This window comes from Puma concolor, chromosome F2, assembly GCF_028749965.1.
Source record: "Puma concolor isolate L17-30 chromosome F2, mPumCon1.1.hap2, whole genome shotgun sequence".
Lineage (NCBI taxonomy): Eukaryota > Metazoa > Chordata > Mammalia > Carnivora > Felidae > Puma > Puma concolor.
The window spans coordinates 1599100-1619445 of NC_141684.1; the positions used below are offsets into that span (position 1 = coordinate 1599100).

Genomic DNA, 20346 nt, shown 5'->3' on the forward strand with positions numbered 1-20346 from the left:
CCCGCGGGCCTCGAGAGGGCGCCCACGACTTCCGCCGCCTGGGCCGCCGCTGGGGGTGGAGGGTCGGCAGCAGGCGGGGCGGCCTGGCCCGGGCCGCTGTGGCTTCAGCCTGCGTCTCTGCCAAAGCAAGGCGTGCCCACCGTTCGGGGCTGAGGCACGCGCACGTGGCAGCTTGCTGAAGGGGCCTGGGCAGTCGTGACTCCTCGCCCCGCCGAAGACTCCCAGGGGCAACTGACTGGAGCAGGGACAGGATCCCACTGCAGTACCCTTGAAGACACTCAGATCTTGGCCCTTCCCACCGACACCCGCACGCAGCCTCCTTGCTGCCTCCAGAGCCCCAGCTGCGGCTACCCCACCGCCCCCTCCCCTCCCCAAATCACGGTCAGGGCTGGGGGCCCAGCAGGAGCCAGGGCCGCGGGGCCCCTGTGACACGTTGGGGGCCCTGGGGGTGGCAGGAGCCCAGGGCTTGTGTCCCCTCATCTGAAAATGGGAACGATGATGGCCAGAGCCACCTCGGGGGAAGCCCGCCTGACGTGGGTGAGGTGCCCTGGGACCCCAAACCCGGGATCCACCCTCCAGAGGGTGGGAGCCCACGCCCACAGCCCCCATCGTGGACTTGATCCTCCCGCCACTGGCCTGAGCTCTGGGTCCGCACCCCTGAGCGCAGGCTTCCGGGCGAGAAAGGAGGGCCTGGGCACTGAGCGCCGCCCCTGCGGGGGGCCACACGGGGGGGGGGGGGGGGGGGGGGGCCAGGCAAGCGGTGCCTCATTTCCCCGCCTGAGGAGTGGCTTGCTCATGTCCTGGGCATTCGCTGCCCCAGAGCTGAGGCAGCAGAGCCAGCGAGACGGGGTGCCGGCCACATCGGTGCCACCCACAGTTGGGTCGCTGGAGTCCCCTAAGGGCCCTGAAAGCCCTCCCGGGCGGGGACCCTTGTCGGCTCACGTGGGCGTTCCCTGCACCCAGCCTATGATCTGGGAAGAGCGGACAGAAGGCACGTAGGTTTGTGGGACTCATGGCTGCCCACTGCTTCCTGCTCTGGTCCTTGTAGAAAGGAGAGGAGAACAGCGCAGGCCCCTGCGTCTCTCGATTAGATAAGGGGCCCCATCCATCTTGCTCCCTTCCCCCACCGGGGAGGAGGGAAGTGCTCACAACCCCGCCCGCCCCACTCAGCCCACGATCCAGACCCTGCCCTGCTCTCCACATCCAGCAGCCAGCAGGCCTTGCGAAACCGTGGCACAAGGTGCCCATCCGTCTCTTCTGGAGGCCTCCAGCCCTGACCCCCGCTGCGGGTTTCCTGGCCGGGTCCAGGGACAACTTCTCCCATGACGCGATCAGGCCACAGGCCCAGGCCTCCAGCGAGATAAAAGAATTGGGCCGACGGGGGCCGGAGGGAGCAGCAGGATGGCATTCGGGGCAAAGGCACGCGTGTGGCTGGCAGGGCCCTGGCCGTCCCCGGGCAGGGCCCGCGCACCGGGCGCCAGAGCCGCTCCGGCCCCCAAGGCGGTGCTGCCCTTCGAAGCCATACCGCGCTGTCCCGGCAGCAGGTGGATGAGGTTGCTGCGGATCTGGAAGGATCAGCGCTTGGAGAACCTTCACCTGGAGGTGCACCAGCTCTTCCGGGAGCTGGGGCCCATTTTCAGGTAAAGGCCTCCCCGCCCACCTCAGCCACAGCACCTGTGCGGCTCTCCCTAGCGGCTGCTGAGTCCCGGCCAGGCGCACCCCCGCCTGTGCTCCGCGTCCCCCGGGGAGGCGGGGTGGGTGCCGAGCAGCGGGGGTTCCGGGCCTGGCACCTGGAGACTGCGGCTCTTGGGGAGGAGGGAGCACTCCCTGGCCGCGGCTGAGAGGGCAGAGCGCGGACAGCAGAGCAGGAGAGGCTCGGGTCAGACCGCGGGAGGGGCTGCCCGCTCCGGGAGAGCCCCAGTCCGGGAGAAGGGACAGGCCCACGGGAGACGGGCCGCCTTGGTCCTGCACAGTGAGGCCTGGGGGAGGGCACGGGTCCCCCAGCAGGGCTGTGAGCTTCGTCCCACAGGTATGACGTGGGAGGGACACGCATGGTGTTCCTGATGCTACCCGAGGATGTGCAGAGGCTACAGCAAGTGGACGGCCATCAACCGTGGCGGCCGCCCCTGGACCCCTGGCTGGCCTACCGACAGCATCGCGGGCACAAATGTGGCGTGTTCTTGCTGTGAGAGGGAGTCTGGGCGGGCAGGGGCGGGGAGGGGCGGGCAGGGCTGATGGCAAGCGGGCCCGCCCAAGGCCCGTCCAGGTTGGGGCGGAGAGCGGCCACTGGCTCCCGCTGGGTGCCCACCCCTTGGGGATCGTATGTGTCCTGGGGCTGAGGAGGGGCAGCGGGGCCACGGCCTCAGAGAGGAGGACGGATGATCGCTGCCATCAGGGAGCCCCAGGCTGCGCAGGCCTCCGCGGACTCCCCGTGCGGGGTGGGCTTCTCCCTTCCTACAGGTCAGGGTAGGAAGCCCGGGGCAGCGGGAGGAGAGTCGGGGCTAGGGGCTCGGGAACGTGTCAGCATGTGCTGGGGCCTGAGGACCCACTGGCATTGACTAGAGCCCAGGTGGCTGAGGAGGAGAGAGGCCGGGGCTGGGGAGGGGGCGTTGGGGAGAAGGGGGACGGGGGAAGAAGGCACCTTTGCCCAGGAGCTAAGCTGTAGGTGGGTGTGTGTGTGAGCACGTGTGTGTGTGTGTATGTGTGCGTGTGTGTGTGTGTGTGCGTGTGTATCCTCTTGGGTGGACAGGGGATGTGGGACCGGCCCAGAAGCATCATTCTCAGAGCAGGGAGGGTTGGAAGGAGAAGGTTGCCGGGGGCCCCTCACTCTGGAGCTGGCTGGCCCACCTCTCCCCTGCCTTCAGGGACAGGGAGAGCCCGGACAGCTGCTGACGTGCCAGCCAAGGGGCCTGCGGGTGTGCGTGAACAAACTCCACGAACCCAGGCGGCACTGCCAGGCAGGAGTTCTGGGCTCAGCCCCACCTTTCACGGGGGCACCCTGGGCCCAGCACACAAGGCCTCCCTGAGGGAAAGGGCTGGCGCTCACGCCCCCAGGCAGGCAGCCTGCCCCCTGGGATCAGCGGGCCGCTCCCTGCCTGGCCCCTTCCCCTCGGAGACGAGGAAGATGGGTCCAGGGCTGGCCCCAGGCTGCTGACTCAGACTCCCCTGAAGCGCCTCTCTCTGCTCTACAGAAACGGGCCCGAATGGCGCATGAACCGACTGAAGCTGAACCCAGACGTGCTGTCGCCTCAGGCCGTCCAGAAGTACCTGCCCATGGTGGACTGGGTGGCAAGGGATTTCTCGAAGGCCCTGAGGTCGAGAGTGCTGCAGAATGCCCGGGGGAGTCTGACCGTGGACATCCAGCCCAGCATCCTCTCTTACACCATAGAAGGTCCGCGGGGTCAGGGTGGGAGGGAAGGGGGGTCAGGGCTCGGGGAAGCCGGGACCGGCCGGGAACGGGGCTGAGGCCCCCGTGACGCTGTCGGCCACCCTGGGCTCAGCAACCGTTCCCTGTCCACAGCCAGCAATCTAGCCCTTTTTGGAGAGCGGCTGGGCCTCCTTGGCCACAGCCCAAGTCCTGCCAGCCTGAACTTTCTCCGGGCTTTGAAGGTCATGTTAAAGTCTACCACACAGCTCATGTTCATGCCCAGGGTCCTATCACGCTGGACAAGCACCCAGCTGTGGAAGGAGCACTTTGAGTCCTGGGACTACATCTTCCAGTATGGTGAGGGCCAGAGACTGGGCAAGCGCTGAACGCCAGGGACACCAGGGTCCCCGGTTTCCTGTCACCACAGGCTGGGGGAGGGCTGAGGTCACCTCGGGGGCCTTTGTGGCCCCGAGAGGCTTGGCAGTGAGTCTGGGCCGGGCCGGTCCTGAGCAGTTGGCACGGGGCAGGCGGGCTGACGGGCAGGGGCCTGAGGAGAAGTGCCCCGGCCCCTGTCTCTCCGTGCCCCACAGCCAACAATGCCATCCAGAAAATCTACCAGGAGCTGGCCCTCAGCCGCCCGGAGCACTACAGCGGCATCGTGGGGGAGCTGCTGACGCACGCGGACCTGAGCCTCGAGGCCATCTGGGCCAACTCCATCGAGCTCACCACCGGGAGCGTGGACACGGTCAGGACAGCAACCAGCCCTGCCCTAGGCCATGGAGCCTCCTGACCCCAGGCTGCGTGCCCCCGTGCCTGTGTCTTCTTCAGGCTCCTGTTCTGAGCTGACAGAAGGCTCTGCCCTGGGGTGGGGGGCCCGGGAACTGACCCTCAAGGGAAGGGGTCTGCAGTTCCCCGAGTGGGATGCCACACTCTAGGCCCAGTGCAGGGTGGACGAGCCCAGAGACATGAGCAGCACAGACACCATTCAGTCGCCTGGGTCCTGGGAAGAGGGGAAGGGCCGCGATGCGGCTGGAGGGCTGCCCGCACCAGGAACCCTTCCCAGGCTCAGAGTCCATTTGGCCCCAGGTCAGAGATGCTTTGGAGGTGACGGGCGGATGACAGAAAGGGGCGCACGGGGCTCCAGCTTGTGCAAGAGAGAACAGATGGCATGCAGCCTGGGGGTGGGGGCAGGCCGCAGGGTGTGGAGTGCAGCCAGAGCCTCCTGGCCCTCCACCCCAGGTTCACGCACCAGCATCTGTGATGTCGTGCTCTGGGCCGGGCACCCGGGGCTCCGAGGAGAGGCACAGGCCTGCGGTGGAGAAACTCCCCAAATTTCCAGCCGACTCAGGGGCCGGGGCGGGCCGTCCGTGTTCCGACCACAGGGTCTGGGCTGACCTGCCTGCGGGTGTCCGGGCGACAATCCTACTGGGTGCCAACGGTTTAGGGCAGTAGAACCCCCCCGCCCCCCATACACACCCCTGAGAGGAAGGACCCCAGAGGAGGGTGAGAACCAGGCCTCGAAGGGGCTGGAGAAGGCCTGATTCTTTACTGAGCCTGGGGACACCTTCGCTGAGGGAGTCAGGTGTTAGGTTTTAGATCCTGAGGTCCCAGATCCCTGGGAGGAGTCCTTCTCCGGGCGTCCACGTCACCGCGGATCTGAGGCGACCCACCCCCAAGGGAGGACCGTCTTCCGGGGTGGAGAGGCCCCGGGAGCTGAGGTGCGTGGCCTGGGCCAAGGTCTGAGCCCTGCACCCGTGGCTCCTGCAGACGGTCTACCCCCTGTTGATGACTCTCTTTGAGCTGGCTCGAAACCCTGAAGTGCAGCAGGCCCTACGCCAGGAGAGCCTGGGGGCCGAGGCCAGGATCTCGCAGGATCCCCAGAGCGCAACCTCGGAGCTGCCCCTGCTGCGGGCGGCCCTCAAGGAGACCTTGAGGTGGGTGTGGCAGGCCCCGGCTGCCGCCTCTGTCCTGGCCCCACTGTCTGGACAGCAGTGCTCAGGGAGCCTGCGGCCAGGTCCCGGGGCTGAGAAGCGGCTTCGCCCAAGATGCAACCCTGTACCTCGTCCCGTTGTCCCGAAAGGGTTAGGAGCTCTTCTCCCCCTGGGCTCCCACTTCAATGTCCCGGGCCCCATCCTCGGCCGTGTCCGCCGTGTCCGGGGGCTGCTCGGGCTCAGGGAACTTTGTCTGACTCAGGAAGTGCAAGGAAGCAGCTCCTCGTGATCTAGGCTTCCCGGTGCCAGAGGCGACCCGGGAGGGTGGCTGGCAGCTCCCCCAGGCCGGCGCATCCTGGGATAGGAAGGTGGCCGAGGGGAAGCGAGGGTCCCAGGGACAGCTGAGGACCCTGTCGGGTGCCCCCATCCACAGGCTGTACCCCGTGGGGATGTCTGTGGACCGAAAGGTGGCCTCGGACGTGGTGCTGCAGAACTACCACATCCCGGCAGGGGTGAGTGAGGCCCCACAGCCCCTCCAGCAGACGCCAAGCCCGCGTGACCTTCTCACTCCTGGGGCCACCGACCCCGCCCCTCCCCACCTCTCCGCAGACATTGGTCAAGGTGCAACTCTACTCCCTGGGTCGAAACCCCTCTGTGTTTGAGAGGCCCGAGTGCTACCATCCCCAGCGCTGGCTGGACAACAGGGGCTCTGGCACCAGATACCCACACCTAGGCTTCGGCTTTGGTCTGCGCCAGTGCCTGGGGCGGCGCCTGGCAGAGACAGAGATGCTGCTGTTGCTGCACCACGTGAGCGGGCCTGGGTGGCCCGGGGGGGCGGAACGGGATGCGACCGGGCAGGGCGTGGCCTGCGGGTGGGCGGGGCCTGGGGGTGCCGGGTGGCCTGCTCGGGGACCACAGGCCTCTCCTTCTCCTCCGCTGCGCCTGACCCGAAAGGTAGGGTCCAGAAAGGCGAGGGAAGGTGGACCAGGACATCGGGGTTGACCATTTGGCCAGGTGGAACCCGTGCCTCTGTCCTAGGTGCTGAAGAGCTTCCTGGTGGAGACCCTCAGGCAGGAGGATGTGAAGATGACCTACCAGTTCGTGTTCGTGCCCTCCACCCACCCCCTCCTCACCTTCCGGGCCATCAACTAGTCACGTCACCGCGCAGTCGGGCCAGCGGTGCTGCCAGCCCCCTTCTGCCTGCCCCCGGCCACCCTTGTTGTCTCCCACGGACCCTGCTTCTGGAGCCACAGCACTGTCCAGCCGGCGCCTCGCACCGAGGGGCAGGGGGATGAATCTGGCCGCAGGTCCTGCCTGTGAGCCCAGTGCCACCAGCGTCTTCTCCAGCGAGGAGCACCATCGGAGGGCCTTGGCCCCCGCAGCCCCCAACACCAGCTCCAGGGGCTTCAGATCCGCCCCCACCCCCACCTACCTGCCTGTCCAATCTCATATCCCCTCTGTACTCAACCCGCCCCCACGCACAACACAGAGGTTGGCGGCCCTGTCCTGCTCACCGCCACTCCAAAGGCCAGACTCTTTGTCTGCATTGGTCTTGCCAGCCTAGATCTTGAAGCTGGGCCGTGAGTCGTCCCCCTACCTGCTCTGCTCAGTCCACTTGGGTCCTCCCGGCCCTGCCAGTGCTCTGGGACTGTGACTGAAGCACCCAGCCGAGGCCCTGGGTAAGCAGGTCAGGAGTATTGTTTCTTACAATAGCCACCGAGGAGCTGAGGTGGACATCTGGGCCCATGAGACTCCTCTGAAAGCAGGGAGGATGGTGATCTCCTCTGGCGGGCTGCAGGGTGACCACAGAGAAGCCACCTCAGCCAGGCACAGCCACACGCTCCCTTTAACGAAGCCGTCTGTGTGCCGTGCCCGGCTGGCCTCCCACAGTGGCCCTCAGGACAGGGGCCACTCCTGACCTCATGGGAGGAAGGGGTTTTGGACAGCTGTGAGGCGGCTGGGATCTCCTAGATGGCAGGAGCGAGCAGCCTGTCCCACGCTGCCTGCGGCCAGGTGACACCCCCGGCGTGGAAAGGGGCCGGGAGGCAAGGGTGAGTGGTGGGGTGGCTCTGCTCCCCCTCCTTCCCCACCCCCACCTCCCTGGGGGAGAACCGGGCACTCAGCTCACCGCAAAGCAATGACGGAGGGGCCGCACATGTGCCTGGGCCAGCCCCGGGCGCCCGCCGAGTGGCCCGCTGGCGTGTGTTCCCTGTGCAGACTCCCTGGAGGAGGAAAGAGCGTGCGCCCTCCTTGCTGGGCCCAGTGCAGGAGGGCTGCTGCAGGGAGGAGGTCTTCTCCGTGCCCCAGCCAGGTGCAGCTGAAGGGCACGTGGAGGCAGGAAGAGAGGGCCCTGGGGACCTGGGGACACACGGGCACAAGCTGGAGCCTGGGCTTGCCACGCCGGCCCAGCCCTTCTCCCGCCGAGCTGTGAGGTCTTCCCGTGGGCACTCTATGCAGCCATTCCCCTTTCGCAGGCCCCAGGGAGGCAGGTGGGCCTTGGGAAAGCGCAGCTGCTTCAACAGGCGCTCAGCAGGGGGATTGTGGCTCCTGCCACTGCCAAGTCTCCTTCCCTGAGGCCCTGCCCTGTGGGGACACCTGCTGGCTGCTGGCGGGCAGGCCCGGAATCCAAACTGCTCCCCCGGAGGCAGTGTGTGTGAGTCCCTCTGTGCAGCGGGGCACAGGCTCTCCTGATCTCCATGGCAGCCCTGGCAGGTGAGCACCGGGACTGTCCCCGTGTCGCCCGCGGCAAAGCCGAGGCTCAGAGAATCCGTGCAGCCGCATGGCCTCGCAGCTCATCCCTGGCAGACATGCCAGCGCAACCCCCGCCGCCGGGCCCTCCTCTCGAGGCCTTGGTGCCTCCTCCGCCTCGAAGGACCTTGGATCGAGAGTGGCGTCACACATCTTGCAAACATCCTGCAGTGAAAGCGTCTCCGGGTCGTTTCCTGCTTCTCTGTGCTCCTCCAGCCGTGCTGTATGAGTGCTTCGTGGGGGTCCCTTTTCGTGTAACCTGCGTGCCATCTCCTGAGGCTTGGCTGTGGGTGTCCGTTGGGCTCTTTCTAAAATCCTTCCTCTTACCTCGAGACACCGTGCTTAAGAATCATCATCTTATGCCTTGTCATTCTTTCCATACACAAATAGCCTTGCCTTTAAAATCCGTGACCTCCGAGGGCGGCTGGGTGGCTCAGTCGGGTGTACATCCGACTTCAGCCCAGGTCATGATCTCATGGTTTGTGGGTTCGAGCCCCACACGGGGCTTTGCACTGACAGCGTGCAGCCTGCTTTGGATTCTCTGTCTCCCTCTCTGTCCGCCTCCCTGTCTCTGTCTCTCTCTCTCTCTCTCAAAAATCAACGTTAGAAAAATTCTCAAAAATAAAATAAAATTCAAATGAAATAAAATGAAATAAAATAACAAAAACCTGACGTCCACTCCCGGGACATCTGGTCTCCCGGCAGGTGGGGCCTGGGCCCAGGCTGTGCTCCACCTGAGCCTTTAGGTGGCCTCTTCCTGTTACCCGAGCATGGTCCCTTGCCCAGGGCCACAGTTGTGTGAATTACTCAGCCTGGGGGGCCCCCGAAGGCTCCACTGGTGCGAGAAGGATCCTCAGCCAACCTGAGGGCATTCATCCGCATTCTCAGGCGGGAACATAGTCCTCAGCCCCAACCTTGTGGAGCTCAGCTTCCTTCTCTTCTCTCGATGTTGCTGGGCAGAGTTTCTGCACCACGTCATCCATTCTCCGCAGTCCTGCCTTCCCGGGGGCTTCTGGTCCCATCTTCTGATCCTGCCTGGGCCTCTGCCTCGCATCCTTTCCCTCACAGAACTGGACCCACACCTGTCCCCAAAGCTGCTGTGCGGGCTGCTCCCTAGTCTGTGATTCTTCTCATTTCGGGAATTAGGGGCCCTCTCTTTTTTTTTCACGCAAGTTTTCTTGTACGAGTTTGTGATTATTTATAGTTGCTGGAAGGGGAGAGACTTTGAGAGCATCAGCCTCATGATTTCGCCAGAGTTTGCACACCCTTGCTGGGGCACAGAAGTGGAGGGTTGGCGTCGGACGCTCTCGTGGCTGCCCCGGGGGAGGACCGGGCTGACCGTGCGTGTGGCACCGCCTCACCGCTGCGGACCTGAAGTCTCACTTTCTTTGCAAATGTTTTTTCACTTTCCTGCAGAAATAACTGCCTACTTTGCAAGAGAGGTCCTACGCTTTCTGGCTGTTGGCGGAAGCCCGTTTCTCTTTGGGGTATAAAATGTTCTGTAATTAAGTAGTAGTGACACCTCAATATTGTGAATCTAGTAAAAACACTGGAATCTTGGATGTTATGTTATGGTTGTCTTATCTAATTGAAGCTCTGGTTTGATTTAAAGGAGAAGTAAGGATGAGGGTAAAGAAGGTGACACTTTTCTATTCCCCTCACACCTCTTTTCTGATACCACCACATGTGCAAGAATGACAACCTCAGCACAGAAGTCTCCATGCCATTTCAAGTTGGTCACGAGCAGACTCCCAGCCTCTCCCCCTGCTCAAATGTCAGCACCTGGGAGACCTTCTAGCCCTGGTGGGAGGATAGGCCCAACTTTGAGGGAGGACTACAGCCCGTGCACAACTTGTCTGATTGGCCCACACAGGGCACCGGGCACAGTCTCTAACGTCAGGCCATGATATCCACGTGCCACCTCTTGCCCAGCTCCCTCTCGGCTTCCATCATCCCCACCTGAGAACTAAAGCACAGAGTCTCAGGTGGCCTCGGGTGCCTGTGGTCCGAGCATAGCTGGGACCTCTCTTTGAGCGAACTCATACACTCTCCCCTGTAACTGTTTTGCCTTATTTAAAATACTTAGTGTCTTGGGGTATCTGAGTGGCTCAGTTGGTTGAGCGGTTGCGCGTCTGACTTAGGCTCAGGTTGTGATCTCATGGTTCCTGAGTTTGAGCCCAGCATGGGGCTCTGTCTCCCTCTCTCTGCCCCTCCCTGCTCACATTCCCATGCATGTTCTCTCTCTCTCTCTCTCTCTGAAAAATAAACTTAAAAAAATACTCCATCTCTGCATGCTAAAGCAACAAGATGTTTTGGTCTATTTGCAAGATGATGTCTAAAGAGGAAGAAACAGATCAAATGCTAAAACCACAAACACATCTCTAGGTAAGCAGTACCCAAGCAATAATGTTCTTTATTTCTCTCTTGAAATAAGCTGGGAAAGGGTAACTGGTCCATCTGGGGCCCTGTGGGTCAGTATCCCTGGCTCACAAGGGAGGAAAGGAGAGTGAACTTGCTCTGAGGAATGAGGGAAGAGATCAGACCCTCCCAGAGGGCTTCTCATGTCAGTGTATGGCTGACCAGGATGCAGGCAATGCTCAGGGAAAGTGTTGACGCCCCCAAGCATACAGTTCCTTCTAACTCATCCTCAAGAGTCTGGTCCTGTGTGATCTCCCTCTCCATATTAGTGGGCCCTCCTTCATTGCAAGTCATTGCACCACAACAACGGACGAAATAGAAGCTGTTAGTTCTTAAGACTCTTGGGGCTTCATCAGGCACTTCGCTTGGATACACAAACGTGCAGTTGCTCCTACAGTTCTTGTAAACAAGTAGCTCCCGACTGTTCAAACCTTAAAAAGTAGACATGAAAATCATTGATTTCAGGTTTTCTGCTTGCAAACAACAAAGCACAGTTCACCCAGTAACTAGTGTTATACATCCCCAGATGTGACTACGTTGCCTAGAATTTTCACGGATAAAGAACGCCCAAGAAAGGCCACCAGAGGGTCTGTTTCCTCCATGGACAACTTCTCCTGGAGATGGTTTTCTGTCTACACGGCCATCTCATCTCTGCCTCTGGCTGTCTCTAAATAGTATCAAGGTGCCTTGGCACATGGCTGCACAGATGAAATGTCCTGTTCATTATTTGTCCTACGAATCTCAGGGCTCTAGAAAGAGAACAGAGCCCAAAGAAATGTTTTGCTCATGTCTCACAGGATCACACAGACCCTGAAGTGGAGTGCCCCGTCCATGTGGCCCTCACCTGATTTTCTGAGACTCGGTGTGGCCCCTCTAGGACGAGCTCCCGCCTGGGACCCTCGGCCAGGTGTTCCCAGCTCCTGGCCCAACATATAAACCTCGATGCACCCTTAATGCCAACCTGCGCCCCAGCACGGACAGGGTGCTCCACCGCAAGCAGGGTCCCACAACTACTGTGATTACCTTCACTGGTGGGCTCGCCCAACAGCTTTGGCCAACCACCAAGGCTGAGTCCTTAAGATGCACAAGCATGTGTATCTTGGCCATGTGAGCAAGGCGCCATCTGAGGCCTCCTTAGAGAGTCCCTGAGTTAAATTCTTCGGCGCTCACTCACCACTTCTGCTCCCTTGTGACCCCGGTGTTTACCCGATACTTTCTCCCTGTAACTTGCCACCACTGACATTTCCACTCATGGCTCTGAGATCAAAGGAAGGAACACCCAGCTAAGCTCCCGTCACTTGCTTGTCTCTATTTCCCACATGAAGGGTTTCTGGAAGTCCAACGTTCTACGGAAGAGTGCACACTCATAAGCCAGCCGACAGCTGACTGGATTTCAGGAAGTGCTCATAACCATGGAACTCGCACGAGCTCCAGAAACAGAACTGGATAAAAACTACCGAATTCCCGCCTCTGTTCCTCCATCAGGCACTAAAAGCAGCCAAGGCTAAAGATAAGAAATGTCTGGATTTCCAAGCCTATGTGTTAGTTTTGTCTGTTTTTGCACTTTGTGAATATGAACTCCTGTACTGTCTGTTTTGGGGTCTGGCTTCTTTTCTCTGCTTTGTGTTTGGGACACCCATCCCTGATGTAGCCCAGTGCTGTGTATGGTTTACTCTCCCCTTTGTACACTTTTCCACTGATGAACATTCCATGGTTGACCGCTGATGGGCATTAGCATTGTTTCTGGCTGTCACCTCCCCCAGAGTGCTGCAGTTAATATTCTCATCCTCGTCTTGAGGTGAGCACGTGTGAGTTCTTGACATGGTGGTAAATGCTGAGTCCTTAAGATGCATACATATGGCTTTAGCAGACATTGCTGAAGAGTTTTGCAGAGCGGGTGAACCTATTTATACTCCAAAGGATCGTGTCCACCTCAACATCTTGCCACCACACAAGTAGCTGTTTGTGAATGTTTAATCATTCCTTTTGGTGTTACCATACCATAGTTCTGAGTTTCATTTCCACCAGAAACGTTCACGTTGGATGACTTTTCTTATATTTAGTACCCACTTGGATATCATTTTCTGGTAAACAGCCTCCAAGCCTTTGGCTCCAATTTCTATTGGATGATCTGCTTGTTCAAGTAGTGATTCGTAGAAGAAGTTCATTCCATATACGGAATATAAGCCCTTGGGCAGACAGTGTTTTCAAGGGCCTTCTCTTCATCTGTGGCATCTTTACACTTATCAGTATCCTCTCAGGGGCAGAAGTTGTGAATTTTTATGTAATCCCATTACCGCTTTTCCTCATCTGTGATCAGCACTATATTGTTCAGGTGTCTTAAATTCTTAATTATCCCAGGGATACATTCTTCTACATTTCCCTTCCAAAAAAATAAAGCCCACGTTTTGTTCTTTTACTATTTACATGGAGATCTAGAAAGCATCTGAAAGTGCTTCTGCTGTGTAAATCATGTGTATAAGAAGATTTCCTGCATCCACTACTGGTGAGTGCCGACGAGTGTCTTTCCCTACAACCTTCTGGGTCAACGTTGTCAGAAAGCATGTGGCTTTTTCTGAGACCTCTTTTCTCTACTGTCGGTCTATTTTTCAATCCCAACACCAACACTAGACCATGTGCATTGACGAGACGAAAGAATATTGCGTAAGAGTGCAAGTTCTCTGTTCCTCTCTTCTTCCATGAGATTGACTTGGACATTCCTAGCCCCCAAAGTTCCATAAACACTTGAATATTTTGAATCAACTTGCCCCCACCCCCACCCCAACACACACACACACACACACACACACACACACACACACACACACTAACCTGGTGAGACTCTGACTGGGATTTCATGGAATCTGAGGATGCACTTGAGGAGAACAGCTGTCCTACCTCTACTGGGTTGCTCCACCCAGAAGCCTGGCTCACCCGTTGGTTTAAGTCCTTCCATTTCACCTGTTTCACAGCTTCGATATGGAAATCTTGCAGAAATCTGCTTGCGTTTGTTTCCAGGTATGTGGTGGTTTTCAAATGCTATGTGTGTTTTTGCACATTTCATTTTCCACGTGTTCATTGTTGTATAAATACACCATGGGTTTTTTAATTTGATTTTTGAGTACTGACCTTGTATTTCGGGCCATTGCCCAAGGCACTGCTTATGTCCAAAGTTCATCATCTTTGGTGAGTAGTAGCTGCTTGCTTCCTTTATCCCAGCCACTGTGTGTATCATTTCTCCCCGTGACCTAATAATTCCTGAGCCACCCATAATTCTGCCTCATGGAAGTGGAGGTCGTGACAAGACACATCTGACCCCACTTTCACCACAAGGGAAAAGTGTTCCAGTATTTTCCTTGGGACAGAAAATGACCTCTCGTCTTCCATTTCAATTTTTTTGTTTAATTCGGAAAGGTTGCTGGATTTCATCAGTTTTCAGCACCTGTGGCTGTGATGTTTCCCATTTTCTTTGCTAAGATGGTGAACTGAACTAGTGGGTTTCAATTGTAAGCCACACTGCAGTGTGTGTATGTGTCTGTGTGTGTGTGTCTGTGTGTTCTAAACACCTACACCCAGGCCCCTCTTGTCTCTCATCGTTTGCCATCCTATGGCACATTTTCCCACACTTTATTCAGATTTCATTCTTTTCGCCTTAATGTTCTTTTCCTGTTCCAGGATGCCATGCAGGATACAACATTCCGTTGGGTGTGGTATAGCTTATCCACAGGAGGATTCTATTGGTTCAGATCTGGCTAGTACCGCTGCAGCTCTAGTCACAGGAGAGGTTCGTCTGTGGTTTCCATCCTTCCAATGTCCTTCCTAGGCTTTGTGTTAGAGTCAGACTGTCGTCATGAATGTGTTGGGGAGAAATCCTCTTTATATTCTGGAAGAGTTTGTGTATGGTAGAGTGATTTCTCCTATGAAGCTAGTGGACTTTGCCAGAGACGCTATCTCTAGTTGGTTTTCCAGAAAGGATTTCCAGGTTCTCCAGGTTTTCCATTTCTAGGTTTTCCAGAAAGGATTCAGGGCACTTCAGCTTTACAATCTCATTGTGGGTCAGAGCCAATTCAACTGTGTTTTTCAAGGTGTGATTCATTTCATCACGACTCTCCAGTGTGTCACAGGAAGGCTATCATAGTGGCTTCTTGTTTTCTTTACAAGGGAAAGAAAAAAGTGGCCTCTGATGGATGCCCCCCCTTTGCATTTCTGATAATGAAAGTGTGAATTTTACATTTCTGCCTTTGAGCTCCCCTACCCCATTTTACCCATACTACGAATCCCTCCAAAGAATCGACTGTTGGCTTTGTGGGGATTCTTCCTGGGTTTTTGTATTCCCATTACAAGGATTTCTGCTGTCTTCCTGACATTCCCTACCTCATTTCTTTGGGTGGATTTCCTATTCTTCTGTCTTCCTGAGCGGAAGTTGGGGCCTTGGCACACGTTCTCTCTTCTACGAGAGGCCGAGAGTGTCTATTTGCACTCTCGACTCTGCTTTCGCTGCACTCCACTCATTTTCCGCACGTCCTAGCTTTAGAATCATGGAGTCCTTCTTCTTTCCTAACTTCCATGTGGCTTCTCTTTGGGTCTTTGGTTATTCAGAACTGCTCTGTGTGATTATAAGGAGTGGAGGTTTCCCCAGTTCTCTTTGGAGTCACGATTTCTAGCTTAAGTCCGCCGTAACAGAGAAGGAACTCTGCAGAAATGCCTTCCTTTGACACGTGTAGATGCTTGCATTAGGTCCTGGCATGAACTCAGTATCACAAACGTCATTAGCGATCTTGTGAAAGACGTGTATTGGGTCATGGGTAGCTCTGCTGTCACACATCATGAGTATTCCTCCTTCGTAACCAGCGTCCTTCAGACCTTCTGTAGCAGAGGGTGGCAAACAAGAGCCCGCGGGGCAGCCCCAGTCCACCAGCTGTGTCTATGGGTAAAGATCTGTTGGGACATAGGAATGATCACTCTGTTTACCCACGCTCCATGGTTTCTCCTACCCCCACACAGGCAGTGCGGGGCACTTGCTACGAGTCTAGGTGGCCTACTAGTAAGCAAGGTTGCTTCTGATCCTTTATAGAAAGAGTTGGTCCACCCCAGCTGAATGGCTCTGGTAAGTTTGGGGCCCTTGCTCTAGCACCTGGAAGCCATGGGCAGAGGTATGTTAACGACAACACTGTGACCATGCCCCTACCTACAGTTCCTACGCTCTGGGGAGCATTTTTCGGTGTGGCTCTTCCTCCTGCATCATCGGGCGTGTGTGCACTTCGATGCTGGTGTCTTCCCGGTTGTCTCACCCTTTCATCTCCATCCAGTGCTGTTCTGCTCTTCACACAAGCAACGCCCTTGAGTTCACGTTAGCTTTGCCACAGTGCGTGCTTAGGAGCTTGGGGTCGGTATTTACGTTGTATATCATGTTCTGTATTCTATTCTCAGAGTTTTTATGTTCTCATTTCAAAGCATGCCTCTATGAAGCAAAACATATGAATTTAGTTTGTTCTGAAAGTCATGGGTTCCTACTTGTATCCATTTTAATATTAGTGTCATTAATGATCCGTTAGATCTTAAATTGCTTTTCTGATGTTCAGTGTCTTACTTCCGATAATTGTATCTTCAAAACGTTTTCAGGAAATACGAAAGCTTCCGTGCACTTGGACTCAGTCAGTTCCAACGGTACCTCGTGGCCAGACAGCAGTGCAGCAGCGCGACAAGGGCACCGGCTCTCAAAGCGGTGACGGGGAACACCAGGCTTACACCACAGTCATCCCTCATACGGACACACCCACCCCTTTCCCACACAAATGCCTGGCCATTGATTCCCACAAAACGATTCCGGGGTCCGCATCTAGAAGTTGGTCATTTCTAGGATGTCTGTAAGAGGAAACATGGACAGTCACCTCTGGAGCTGACCCTTTCTCATTCCCCGTGTTTCCCAGGACACTCATTCAGGATAACGGAGCAGTAGCTGCCCTGCTTTACTGACGAGTAACGCCCACGGTGGACTCACCACGGTGTCTTTACCGTTTAGGTGCTCCAGGATGTCTGGGTTGCTTTGGGGATCAAGGTGCTACAAACCACTCTGGGACAAACATCCACGCATGGTTTCGTACAGGCGAAGTTTCAACTCTTCTGGGAAAACCCCCAGAAATGCAATTCAGGGATCGACGGTAGCTGCATGTTGTGTTTTTAAGAAACCGGACCACGTTCCCCATAATTTGTGGTCCCATTTTTCACTGTCACTGGCCACATATGAAAATCTGGTTTCTTTACCGTCCTGGCCAGCCTTTGGTGTGGCCACTGTTTTTGACTTCGGTCACTCTGATTAGAGACACCTAATCGTGTTTTCAATTTTAATTTCCCTAATGACCAAAGATGTCGACCATCTCTTAGAGGCTTATCTGCTTATCGATGCCGGCTGGCGATCAGAGGGACAGTCTAAAACCAGGTCTATTTGACGCTGAGGTGGGGCGGGGCTGGGGGGACGAGCCCAGTTGGGAGGAAAATATGGACGCCATGCTTCTCTGCCCCCGCCCCCCGTCTCGGCCCACGCACAGGAGACTCTCGTGAAGATGTGTGAGGTGTTCACCCACATACCTGTCGCCTGTGCAGGCCAGCGGCCACGCAACTGCTACTGTCTAAGGAACTGTTCGTGGACAACGGGGCTGATGGGGTGGACGTGAAGCAGGATGAAGTGTGGAGATGCTGGATGGGGTCCCCTGGCGTCCATCACCACAGAACCATCATGACCTTCGAGACCAACCGTCTGCTTCACCTCAGCCCTGCAGACCTCATGCGGGCTCTCCCTGGGCCAAGTATAGCCCAGAGCCACACAGGGCGAGAGGCTGGGAAACAGAGCCCAACGCCCCCTTCAGAAGCAGCCGTCCCAGCGCGGCAACCCGCCACCCACCGGGGTCTCCCAGAGGGGCAGCAGCAGAGCTCTGATGGTGGCTTCTGTTCCTCCTGTGGTGCAAGTGCCTGAGGAGCTTTGACTGCCAAGGCACCCACCTCAAGGACGGCTCTCTGGGGGAAACACCACCAGCCGCTGGACTAGATACAGAGCCCGCACCCCCGCACTGCTACCGCCCGAGGCTCCTTCGTTCCAGGGCTCTTGGTGGGGCTCCAGAGCTGACCACGGGTCTCTGGTTTCTCTTCTTCTCGCGTTTTAGAGTCCTGCCCTCGTGTTGTAAACTGACCAATGAAGACGGGCCCGGGAAACCCCAGATGCCCCCCTTGAGCCCAGAAAAGGCACACTCCCAGCCCGTGCATCTCCCGTCCCACCACGACTTGGCCGTGTGCCTTGGAAGCTCCAGGACTCGTGAGCCACAGCCCTGTGGGTTCCCAGTTCCTGACGGCCGCGCCGAGGGCGTCCTCAGTCATCACAAGAACCACGAGGGCCAGTCCCGCCATATCGTTGCACGTCGATAGGCCGAGACCTGCACACAACAGGTGCCCGCTGCAGGAACCCGGGACAGATTCCAGCTCCTTCCTGAGTTCCAAAGCCCCAGATGCCCACAGGGCAGGCCAGCTGGTACCACCGAGAGGAGGCAGAAAGAAGACCGTGTTGCAGGGGGCTTGGAACACAGAATGGCACGTTAAGGTGCAAAGAGACACTGGGGAAGGCCAGGGGCCAGAGGACAGGCCCCCGGCAGGGCCCCACACGGGGCCACCGCCTCCCTGCCAGGCCCTGAACTGGCTGCAGCCTCCCAGACTCATCGAATGGTCACTGGCCTCTGGCCGACCCTGTGCTTCAGCTTAGGGCCCTGGCGAGCGGGACGCCTTTCTCAGAGCACCTGAGCCTCTGAGTAAGAGCCAAGAGCACTCCGAAAGGTCATGCTCTGCCCTGAGCCCACACTTGGCCTTGCCCTCCGTGTGCAGTAGTCCTTGTCCTGAGAAGTCCGCAGGATGCCCGCTTTTCGGGCCTACTTAGCTGGAAGCCCTCCCCCCACCAGCCTGAATCAAATGGGCAACGAGGGACCGCCCGGGCGACTCGGGGGCGCCAGCACCGCCACCGAGGACTGACACGGAGCGGAGGCCTAGGGTCTGGCAAACCCCATGGTGCGCGTGGACCCTGACAGCCCCACCTTGCGGGGTGCCTGGCTCTCCAGGATGGTGCACACCGGCCTCTCCTGGGGCTGAGCCTAGAGGCTGGGGTGGGCTCTCAGGATGGGGACAGAGCAGGCCAAGGGCCACGGGGCTGGGTCCAAGACAGAGCAGATCAGACAGCTCCCTGAAAGTGCTCAGGTGGGGTGCCTAATTCACAACGCGCAAGGAAGACAAACAGGTACTTACGAACAGAGATGGTCATACGGCGCCTGAGGTCTGTTGGACACAACGTAATTTGTGGACACTTAAAATTGTTGATGGTCCAACAATCGTAGCATTTCAGATTATAGGTCCCTGAGGAAACAGTAAGCAGCATCTGGCTCCAGTGCCCCGGGCACCGTCCACCTTTACCCTTGGCTGTGCCCTCCCCCTGCCTTGAGGGACTTCTGGAGGCCTCCACCGCCTGGCCCTCAACAGGCTCCGCTCTGGCCAGGGTAGCTTCCGGGCAGAGACCGGGTACACGCGGGACTTGTTCCTGTTCCCAGAGACAGACGCGGGCGAGCACCGCCAGGGAGCCAGCTGAGGGGACCCTCTGCCCCGCAGATGACGGCCCCTGTGCCCAAGAGAGCCTGGCAGTCAGAAAAGGCCAGCGCCCTCCCAGACTTCCCTGGACTCTCCAACGCTGCCCTTCCCAGGTGAGGGAGGGCCGAGCTAGAAACGCCCTCCCGACCCTCACCTAGCTCGGGGACCCTTCCAAACCCACCCTGTGCCCACCAACTACACTGACATCGGGGGTCCCGGCTGCCTAAGGTGACGGAATCCCACCCAGACCCTTTCTCTGACCCTGGATAACAGTAAAGTCTTATCGCCGGGAAGACAGGGAGAGGAACCGATACTTACAATATCCTCCCAGCATGACCTGAGGCACCCAGATGACAGGGAGAAAGGCCCAGAGGAGCATCATCTCCTGCAGGAACTTGAACCTATAGGTGAGGAGACCGGGACACACGTCAGCAGCCTGCACGTCACAGAGGCCACCTCACAGGATGCGTGTCTGCAGGACCCACGTGAGCAGGCTGCGGGGATCCCGGAGGGAGGCTTTGGGGTCCACCAGCGTCCACCAGCCCCTCCCAGCTCCTATCCCCACCCCAACCTCCCCTGCACCTCCCCTTCCTCGCTCCTCTCCCCTCCTGCACTTCCCCTCCCCTCCCGTCCTGGCTCCTCTCCCCACCCCCACCTCCCCTGCACCTCCCCTCCTGGATCCTCTCCCCACCCACACCTCCCCTGCATCTCCCCTCCTGGCTCCTCTCCCCACCCACACCTCCCCTGCACCTCCCCTCCTGGCTCCTCTCCCCACCCGCACCTCCCCTCCCCTCCCCTCCTGGCTCCTCTACCCACCTAAGCCTCCCCTGCACCTCCCCTCCTGACTCCTCTCCCCACCCACTCCTCCCCTGCCCTCCTCTCCTGACTCCTCTACCCACCTAAGCCTCCCCTGCACCTCCCCTCCTGACTCCTCTCCCCACCCACTCCTCCCCTGCCCTCCTCTCCTGACTCCTCTACCCACCTAAGCCTCCCCTGCACCTCCCCTCCAGGCTCCTCTCCCCACCCACACCTCCCCTGCACCTCCCCTACACCTCCGCTCACAGTTCCTCTCCCCACCCGCACCACCCCTGCATCTCCCGTCCAGCTCCTCTCCCCACGGGCACCTCCCTGCCCAGCAGGTCCCAGGCTCCCCCACCGGGCACTGCTGGCAGCAGGCAGGCCTTTCCACACACCCCTCAGGCCTCCTCTTGCACGATGTCACCTGGGGCTGCCTCCACTGGGAGCTCAGCCGACGTCCCCATG

General features: G+C 58.3%; 2 protein-coding genes across 2 annotated transcripts; one reads left to right on the forward strand and one right to left on the reverse strand.

Annotated features, from left to right (window-relative positions):
* The first annotated feature begins 1401 nt into the window (after window positions 1–1401).
* LOC147571776 (cytochrome P450 11B2, mitochondrial-like) lies at window positions 1402–7517 on the forward strand. The gene is made up of 8 exons (XM_086695490.1): window positions 1402–1640; window positions 2030–2185; window positions 3192–3391; window positions 3521–3724; window positions 3958–4112; window positions 5135–5301; window positions 5732–5810; window positions 6337–7517. Exons 1-8 carry the CDS (start codon window positions 1402–1404, stop codon window positions 6448–6450), a joined length of 1314 nt encoding a protein of 437 aa, XP_086551616.1. The 3' UTR covers window positions 6451–7517.
* A 2924-nt stretch (window positions 7518–10441) lies between these two features.
* On the reverse strand, window positions 10442–19492 carry LOC147571777 (glycosyl-phosphatidylinositol-anchored molecule-like protein). The gene is made up of 3 exons (XM_086695496.1): window positions 19402–19492; window positions 18748–18855; window positions 10442–10895 (listed from the first exon to the last, which is right to left on the reverse strand). Exons 1-3 carry the CDS (start codon window positions 19463–19465, stop codon window positions 10606–10608), a joined length of 462 nt encoding a protein of 153 aa, XP_086551622.1. The 5' UTR covers window positions 19466–19492; the 3' UTR covers window positions 10442–10605.
* Window positions 19493–20346: the final 854 nt, after the last annotated feature.